This window comes from Eleginops maclovinus, chromosome 8, assembly GCF_036324505.1.
Source record: "Eleginops maclovinus isolate JMC-PN-2008 ecotype Puerto Natales chromosome 8, JC_Emac_rtc_rv5, whole genome shotgun sequence".
NCBI classification, from domain to species: domain Eukaryota; kingdom Metazoa; phylum Chordata; class Actinopteri; order Perciformes; family Eleginopidae; genus Eleginops; species Eleginops maclovinus.
Window position 1 is genome coordinate 10,623,079 of NC_086356.1, and position 10,332 is coordinate 10,633,410.

General features: G+C 41.9%; 1 protein-coding gene across 2 annotated transcripts in view; it reads right to left on the reverse strand.

Annotated features, from left to right (window-relative positions):
* Positions 1-10,065, reverse strand: part of ctif (CBP80/20-dependent translation initiation factor) — a 40,727-nt gene extending 30,662 nt beyond the window's left edge. For both annotated transcript variants that reach the window (XM_063889779.1, XM_063889778.1), the window contains exons 1-3: positions 9,896-10,065; positions 818-1,052; positions 549-620 (exon numbers count right to left, since the gene is read on the reverse strand). In XM_063889779.1, the coding sequence (XP_063745849.1) occupies positions 549-620; positions 818-994 (249 nt within the window). In that variant the 5' untranslated portion in view covers positions 995-1,052; positions 9,896-10,065. The remainder of the gene's footprint in view (positions 1-548; positions 621-817; positions 1,053-9,895) is intronic.
* Between the last annotated feature and the right edge of the window lie 267 nt (positions 10,066-10,332).

The window sequence follows — 10,332 nt, forward strand, 5'->3', positions numbered from 1 at the left end:
AGATTCATGGCTACAAAAGTGAATTGCACATGTGCAACATCAAATAAGTCGTTTCACCATGTTTTTTGTCATGTGTTGTGACGCAAACACAGGTCAGGGCTTCATGATTTAATTTCATATCATCTTTATTCCCTCCCCAGTAGTTTTATTAACATTATAAAAGTTAAAGCCCTGTTTTGTGTGCTGTCAGACTTTAAATATATTTGTACATCTTCAGAAAGTAAAGGGGGGATGCAGGAACAGTTATAAACCGTTTGTTATTGCTTCGATATTGTCCAAACACTGATATACATTAAAGGCCAACCATATAAACTGTACTTAGTTCAAGATATAAAAAAAAGAGACAGGGATAGGTCGTTCTTCCCATTCACTACACTCCTAGTGATAGACAGTAGGGTACAGCTGATCCAGTCATTTTTTGCCAGTACAGCCCTTTAGTGGGATCATGAGTATGCTTTGCAAAGCTAAACTGTGACTGATTATTCAATGCATAATTAATAGTCACCTCCAAAGCTGTGAAATAAGCATAACCCAATGAAAACACTTACTGGCTTGGTTGAGCCTCTTCCCCGTGAAGACGTCCAGCTGCCATCTTTCTTGTTGTTACAGTCATCTGTCCACTGGAGCAGAGAAATGGGGGGGGGGAGAAGGTGCTTTAGTACATGAAGTGGGTTTATTTTGTGTAAAAAAAGACTTAACTCCAATAGGGGCCGCTGTTTTGATGCAGGCTGTACCCCAACAGAATATCTTTTGAATGGCAGACCCCCCAGAGTTTGAACTAAGAGCATGTCCTCCAGGGAAATAATAAGACTCTGACCTGTGGCACCTTGCCACCATTGTCTAGGTCCAAGTCTCCATCTGCCTTGTCTCCCAGAAGCCCCTGCACCTGGTACTCCAGCACATAGCTGTCGATGAATCGCTCCAGCTCCTCTATCTCCTGTGAGCGTGTGCTCCCAGCCTCCGATGATGCTGACGCCACTGAGGAGTTCTCCATGACAACCTAGGCTGTGACGGGTGCAAGGGGAGCAGGGGAAGGGAAGGAGGGAAGTGACCTGTGGAGGGAGGAAGAGAAAATTACAGATACATGACTAAGAGTTTACAAGGTAGTGCATGGATCACCTGTCAGTACAAGGCTGGCCAGCGTTTATAATAAGAACATTAAATGATATGAATGAACAGACATAAGGTGAGCTCAAGCCCCAGATGAGGGGATAGATTTGCATGTGTCCACGTTCAAAAAGAGCGCTCAAGTTTATGACTTGAATGAATATTTATCATTATCATTATCAACAGACTGATGTGAGGAGGCTTGCCCTCAGATTTGCATGAATGAGCTTCTCACCGCTCAATGTAAAAGCCACAGAGCAAGGATGATTCATTGGAGACACCGCTTACGGCAAGCAAAGCATAACACCTACCGGCAGCCACATTCAGTGTCAAACCGGTCCAACAAAACGTGCCTTTCTATCTTAGCTATGATTGTGTTTGACACAAACAGACATGAACAGAACAAGCTCTCCTCCATTTGCTACATTGACCTCAACAGTGCTTCTCTGACTAGTTCAGAGAAACTGTGGAGGGCTCAGAAAAAAGACAATGGGTGAGGCCGCATTAGTTACCTACTCATACTGCCAAAATAATTTTGACAGCAACCGGCAGGAGTTCCCTACCAGTGCTAATCAGTCTATTAATCCACTTCTTGATTAACAAAAATCCATTCATCACCTATTTTGATAATAGATTAATAATTTCAATACATTCTCAAGCCACACACAGCTTCTCTAGTTATATCTATGGAAAATATGATGATTTTTTCTTTCATTTGAAAACATCGCCCAAAAATGTGTGAAGTCTTGACAGGATAACTCTCAAATTCTAACACTCAAAGACGGTACATGAAGTAACTGCTGCCAGAAAACTTTCATATATGCAGCACCTGCTTTCAAATAACAAAACTGTCCTGGTGTGGGGCAGCAGGAGGCCCAGGTTGTGTTTTCACTTGGAAAACCTCAGATTCATCTCTGCTTGTTCGGTCAAAAACTCTCCGTTGTCACCATTCATTTCCCTCTCCATGTCAACGTCCCTCTTTGTTTTTCCACCTCTCCTCTGCTGTCTCTCTCTCTCCCGTCACCGTGTGTGTTGTGGGTGTAATCACCTGACCCGCGGCCAACAGGAGAGCAGCTCCCTGCTTGTGTCTGTCTATTGCTACTAAGCTCCTTTACATCATGGCTTGATCACCAGCCATGCAAAGAGGATTTATGGCCCTGGAGCACGCAGAATAGTATGAGCCCTGGGGACTCACCGGGGAGCCCTGCGCATTTGTCAGTTGCACACAGTTTTCACACTTTGTTTGGGTTATGGGCTTTTCTAACACCCTGAGATCAGTGCTATACTTCTATGATCTATTTTTTATTATCACATTTGAACTCGACACTGCTGCACTGGATAGAATGGCATCAAACAAAACAACAACATAAAGTAAAGAAAAGACTGGGTTCCACAAACTATTTCAACAGAACAGCTCTTACTTCTTTTTGTGTACCAATGAGACTAGACTAAAAAGCATGTTTACAATCTCTGTGTTAATATTACTAAGAGAGAAATGCCCCGTTGGATGATCAGACTTTAGGGTTAGATAAAGGACAGCACCCCTGGTGAGAAAACGCCAGGATCCTGATCAAGTCTCTTCCTCAAGGACAGGGACTAACCCTTCTCATCCCCACCCTGCTGCTTTAATTTATGTATTTAGGACTAATGCTTTTATCTCTGAATACTATGTAACAGAGTATGCCCTAATCTGACATACTGTAGTTACAGAAGTATCATTTACACATCATCAACAATATAATCCATCTGTACACTTATACCAGGCTTTTTGAGTAGCTGAGTGAGTGGCAGCTAGCAAGGTGCAGAAGCACTTGGAGCAGCTGCTTGAAGACTTTTTTCCCCTTTAGAAATATTTAACAATAAACATGTGATGCATAACCCTCTAAAAAGGTGTACATTTTCACATGCTGGTACAATAAACACACGCATTCTCACTTCCCTTACACGACATGCTCTTTTGTAATGTTTTATTAAGACTACAATGTACTTACACACATTAAATAGTATTTCAATTATCTTAGACCTTAAGAAAACTTAAATACAGGCACAGTTTTTAATTCTTATTCCTGCCATCACTTGCAACCCCAAAGCCACACCAACATCTGTCAAATCTGAGCTCAAAAAAGACGTCTCTCTTCTATGTTGTCCACTCCAGTTTGCATATCTGAGGTTGTAGGGGCATCAAAAGCACTATGTGGCAGCGAATTGTCATCTAAATTACAACCTAAACACAGTTGAAATGAATGTAGAAGCATTCATTAATGGTAGTCTTAAGTTTTGCATCACTAGTTTTGATGCATACTGGCAGTGGGTGCAGCTCAGTACGATGTCCTACGCTTGTCCTTCACATGCGGTATAGAATTACGGCCCGAGGGGAAGCTGCTGCCAACAGCTATTGACCCGTCTGTTAGTACAACTAGTTCTCCATCTTTTTATCCTGGTTGACATGATTCCTTTGTATTATAACATTTGTTTTAGGACTTTCAGAGCACAGTATATCATAGTTTATGATCCAACTGTACAGCAGGACCAACAAATCACACTGTAAATGCTTTAAAGTAAAACCGGATAACACCATCATCAATCCAAAGTAAACACTCGTTCTGCTTCTTTATCATACAGCGGATTCAAAGTCCTTTCTATCCTGCTGTGTTTCATAGCACACCGTTCCAAATCACATTCTAAAAAGTGGAGGTGACATTTGCTTTGCGTTCACACTAGGCTTAATCTTTCAGTCTTCTGATGGAGGAGAACAATATGCTCATGTGAGAGTCAACGACCCAAACTACCGTCATCCCTGTAGGGTACCAGACTGAAGCAAGGGATTCATCCAACCTAGACAAAGAAAGGGCTACTGTACTGTATTTAGCAAATAAAAAAAACAACTTAAGGAAAGCTTCCTGATCGCTCTTATGATTTGGCAGACACCCCCAGAGTTTGCACTAAGAGCATGTCCTCCAGGGAAATAACAAGACTCTGACCTGTGGCACATTGACACAAGACAAAGCGCTGATATGAGCTCTCATATTACAAGACACCGATGCAAATGAAGAGGGAAAGCATAAGCATTCATAAAAAAAAATTGTATTTCAGCAATCATGACCACCTTAGCATTTTCCTTTAGACTCAAACTGGACGAGCGAATGAGTTAGGGTTGAAACTAACAATGATATTTCCAACAATTCAAATAAACAACTTTTTGGGGGATAAAAGTTTAGTGTCCAGTTTTTACACATCAATACCTGTTTACAGATCTCGGGGTGTACTCCGGCATATGTTAAAATCCATCCCTTAATGTGAGGTAAATTGAGACAGCATCAGAAGAGGCGTTATAGAGTATAAGCTACTGACACCTCTAGCTCACCCCACCTCACTATTTTATCACCTTTTCCACGCCAATCACAATTTAAGTCAAAACGCTTAATTCCTTGTCTTGCCCAACCTTTTATTTGTTTAATATCAAATAAGACAAACATCTACGTTTAACAATTGAGAAGCTGAAACTAGTAAATGTTTGTTGTAATAGCTTAAAAGATATTTGAAAAAGACATTCAGTTATCAATGGGACAATGCGAGTGACTGCCCACCCTTTTTGTCGGTTCCACTCCTTCCCCTTCCTCTTCTAAAATGACATCTCATCAGTCCCTTGACTCCTCCTTTGTTCCTTCCTGTCTCCCACACAGCTCTCCCTCCCTCAAGTCTACCAGCTGTTCTGAAAAGATCTGCCTGCCACACTACCCCAGCCACGCTTCTAGCTTTTTAAAGAGCTGCCCCTTCCAAAATATCTTGTTAAGGCAACAACACCAGGCAGGACCACTCTTTACCATAAACGAAGTATGATCCAACAGCATATCTGCCACAATGACCGTAAATTTGAGTCAACACCTCTCTATAACAGTATCAACAGAGACTGAACACTATTTACTTCATGAAGGTAGGATTCATTGCAGGGCTGTTGCATCAGACTCCAATAATAAACTGGCAGCGGAGTGTATTTGAGCCACTTAACTATTGAGAGATGCTTGCAGTGATTCAGAGGTCTAAAAAACAGGAAAAGAAAACGGAAAGACACAAGTCGAATGAATGGTGCACTAAAACGAGGTGCCTAGATACCTTGTCACAGCCAGTGACACTGCTGACCAGCAGAGAAAGATTGGCTGTGAAAGGCAGAGCAGCATGCAACTACAGTAAAAACCAAGCTGAAGAGTGTGCCTGGAGCCCAGCACCATCCAGACTGATACTGAAGTGGCCAGACAGACACAGCATGGCACTGGGTAGCACACTGTTTCCTTGTTTGGGAGACAGAGACAAATGCCAATAACCATTTGTCCTGACAGAGAGTAGATTGACTACTTCCAAAAAGAAACAAGAAGAGTTGATTGTGTATGGAGAGTGTATCATCATGTGTTAGAGCAATAGCAATGTGCAGTACTTTTCTCAAATGTATTTGTTATTGACCTTTTCCTTTGTTAAGAGTATGCTGAATTATTTCTATTCTAGTGTTCCTTTATATTATAGATCCTTTATCACTGAAATAAGATCAAATCATGCTATTTGAGTATGGTATCCGAAGAATAGTCTGAAGTTTCATACCAAGTATATTCTGCAATAAACTGCAACATCATAACTTTGTCAAACACTTTCCCATGTGTTCCATAAACACAACACCACTACAGTAGAGCCCTAAAAAAGTCTGCTAGCAAATCACCCTGGCTGCATCATGGGCACGGCATAGTAAAACAACCTAACATGTATCAAACAAGGCTGTGAGCAGCCTGATTTGAAGCCTTTAATATTGTTACACAACAGTAAGAACCATAATCCACACAACCCAAACAAAGCAGAACATGAGACCCGGTCTACACAGTGGGAGTCTGAATAAAGTTCTCACCCCATGGAGCGAGATCCTCTAAATCGCTTAATCTGGTCTACTACCGACTGGAGGGCTTACCAAACTCACACTTGGGTTGAAAAGTACTGTTTTTCTTTGGGGTGAGATTAGATGACGTATGGTTGTGAATCTTTTTCCACTGTTTTTGTTTATATAATGTATAAAAATGACTATACAACATAGGTGCGTTAAAGATTTCCATGGTTTTTAGCACAGCTTCAAAGACTATGCTACCCTGCTTTTCACAGCACATAATCTATGAGCTCCTTGATAAAATCTCAAGACATTCAGAGTGTACCGTGCAGCTGATAAGGCAAGATGGACAAGGACGTAGACTGGTTATCGAACGTCTACCTTCGCCATCAACACTAGCAGTCAACCACGGAAATCAAATGCTGTTTCAACCAATCCCTGCAGCGAAGAGGCCTGTAGACTCATATGCAAGACGTCAATGAAATACATGCAAAACTGGCTGAGCTATAGTCATCATAAACTAAAAAATGGCATTTACAGAAGGTTGGTACAGGAACAAGGTTGACAACCACACTTAAATTAGGAATAGGAGTTTAGGTTTGCCACCTCCTGAATTGTAGCAAGTTGCTGTGAGAAAATGTGTTTACTCATACCGTCAGAGCTGAATGACCTGAATCTAGAAAAAGATAGCCTTTATATGTCAAAGAGGGGGGATCCAAGGGCATGGCTATGTGTACACCTAAAACAATAGCCCCATTGTCCCCCTATGCCCCTGTAGTGGCCTAATGGGAGAGCATTGGGCATGTGCAGTACTGTGGGACTGTAGCCCAACAATGCTTTTCTGTACGGATCCACATACACACAAATACAGAGGCCTGGCAAACAAGTGAGTGAGTGTAATTCAGCTCACAGGCTCCACAACATATATGGAACGTAAATAGAAGTTCTGAGGCCTCAAAGCTGAAAAGAGAGGCAACAAAGGTTAGTGGACAACCGAGCTGCAGCCATCGTTGGTCAGGGTTGAACACATGAGATGATAGGAACAAAACAAGTAACTCTGACAACAAAAGGTGGGCCATAGAAAGACTGGGACAACAGTTTGGCACATATTGTTCATTTAAGAAAATGAAAAGGTCAGTCATTTGCACAGAGGCACTAAGCTAATGGCCTTCTGCTCTCAGCTTTAAGCCACCGCCTGATATCTCTTAGTGTGTTTCTCAGTCAGGAACCATGTGACCTCCCTCTTGTCATTGTATCTTCCCACTCACTCATCCATACCTTTCAGGGAAAGTAATGAGCAGCAGTTCCCACCGAAATGAGGCGAGATTTGTGCTGCGCAGGATGAGTCAGGGCGCCCCACTTTACTGCAGGCTCCTGTCACTCTTTCCATAAGATGCTGCTGTGTGCGCTCCTCCTCCACATTCTTTAAAAAACACAGCATGCATGTACCTGGGGGTGAGACGCAGCAATAAAAACTACTACGCTGTGTCTTAGTGTTAGCTTTAACATGAGGCAGTTACTCAAACATGAAAGCCGGGCATCAGAACTTGCTACCGTTACTCAGGGCTGAGTTCATCACATCACTGCATCAGTCATGTGCTGGGACTGCGGCTCATCCGGGTGATGGTGACACTGCTCTTACTCTGCTTACATGGTCTTATTTAATATAAATCGTTTTTAAACTCAGTTTAAACATCAACAATACTCTTTATTCATCATAGCATTTGTATTTATATCTCAATACTTCACTTTCAATATTAAATTGAACTGTTGTAGCGATGCAATCAGGTAAGGCCCTTCAAAATGATGAAGGCTAAATGATTAGGCTTGCAGTTTTTAATCAAACACCAGCTTTTTGAGAGCCTAAACGCATAGATTAGATCAAATTCATTCGGAGGCATCTCCCACTCATTTCCAGTGGGTGACAGAACTTACGAAGTTCCTTCACATGGGGAAAATAAAGTGTACTTCGGGGGGCTCCACTTGTAAATTGTATAGGACATGGCAACCATTTTTAACGTACATGAACAGTTTGAAGCTGTGTACCCTTCCCAAACTGACTCATCATTTGTTATTCATAAAATAATAAACTGAATTAGAATACAGATTTTCTATAGTCAACCATGTCTAACATTTATCTCAATGTTTTTGCACTAGTAATGTTGTCTTATGTTGCACTATTAATGTTGTCTTATTCATGTGAGGCAGCTCTTGGCACCAAGACAAGGTGCCAAGAGCTGCCTCACATGATATATACACACAGTAAAATGTCCTGCAAGCATAGACCTGTATTCAAGGACAATTTTACTTTGTCTTCACCCATATAAGATCAATATACAGCTATGATAACATCATATCTACTCATTTTCAATTCATACATATAGATATTTGTTAGCTATACATGTTTGAATTAACTATGCTCACAAAAGGTTAAAACATTTAGAAATTGGTTGATCGGTTTTGCTAAACTTTAGATGACAGGCACTAAGCCAAGTTAGATGCCACTTATAACAAATACAGACACTGGCTGAACCGGACTTACTACTAGGCAGACATATTTGTTAGCATATGCCTCTAGCTGAGACATGCAATGGACAAGTTGGGTAGAGATAAAACGCCGAGAGAGGATATCATTCATTCAAAGGAACACATTTTCCTCTCAGCAGGCTCAGATCAATTTGATTATTCAGTAACCCTATCTACACTGCAAAAGCTGCTTGTTTGAGATGGGCATAAATCAAGCAAATGTTGCCATAGTTTTATGCATCAAAGTCTTCAAAATCTGTATAGTCACAATTCAAGTCAGGAGGGTCTCACTTGTGTGACTTGTGGTAGCATGCAGACATTCCTTTACCTCACTAAAGTCACTCTGATCCAATCAGTCTGTGAACAGCAGGCATCTCAGGAATGCTATGAGCAAACTGAAGTTTCAAGACTCCTACAGGATAGACTTACTTAGTCATTACAGTTTCAAAATATGAGAAAAGATTTATACATAAATCTGTATTGATTTTTCAGTAACCATGATTTCAGCACACATTCAACATAGTTCAGGTTTGTCCCATCTGGTGCTTATTAATGTAACATTATCCAAATTTACCACATCAACTAGGCCACTTAGTCTACTTTCTTCAGTTTTCACAAGAGATGACAGATCCTACGTTACATATGAGTTCAAGGTAAATGAGTGACTTCCATCTGTCCTGCCACAGCCTAGCAGCAGCTGTGACCCCTCTCTTTGTTGTTACAGTCAACAGCTGAGACCCGGGCTGCTGATCTGCAGCAAGCTCTGCTGCTTTCCAGACACACTGACTTCTAACTATTTGAATGGATATTCATGTAATTCTTGTCCTGCAAGTACACCGGCACTGAAACCAAACTGTTTGCAAAGTTTATCCTAAGAAATACCCGTAAGGAGATGATCAATACCTTAGTTATGGTTGTTTTTTTATTGTGCACTACTATAACCACGCCCATGCTGTCTGGGATGCTAGCACGGTATGCACACGTTAGCCAAAGAGTTGCATGTTGACAGGATGTTTATGATAAGTCACTGCACCATTAATGTTGCTTTCGCAGCAACAAAGAAACATCTGGAGGCTCCTCCACACCCCGGCGTGTCCGCCCGAGTCTAACCGGTAACAATGGTGATGCAAGCTTTGCAGCTAACCAGCCGGTGGCTACACGTTAGCTAGCTACTGAGTACAAGAGTAAACAGCAGGCCACACATTACTTATTAAAGACGACGTAAGTCAACTGTGCCGTAGCAACAGGTCTGCCAGTTCAGGCCAAACCATAACCAGGCCACTCACAGCCACGACTCTCAGCTAATGCAGCACATCTTATAAAACGGTTATCTCTGGTTACCACGGTTATAGCAACCGACAGACACCTCCAGCGGCTTATGAAGAGATAAATCCTCACCCGAACAGAGACTGTGAATCCTGGTGAACCCGGGATCACCTCCTGAATTCAAATCCACCGTGTCATGGGTGAGTTTTACCAAAAAGAAAAGTGGGGAAGAGGATTAGCTATCTAGTGGTCCCTATTACTCCGACGTCCTGGGGACTGAGGAAAGAGGGAATGCAGGAATGTGACGTTCAGTCCGGTTTGCGGGCAGCGTTGACACGTGCACTCCAGAGTGAAGCATTGTGGGATAAGTAGTTCGTTAAGAATTGCCTGAGAATTAACTGATCGATAACCGGTTTAACATGTCACAAAGCCCCCTCCCTTCTTGGAACACAGTTTCGGTACAGCACCATGCGGAGCCGGATCATGGTTCGTGAGGTTCCTGGTCACATGACTTTAGTTTCTTGTAACTTTGAGATTTAGGTTCTTTTAAGTGCTGCTTTAATTCTCTT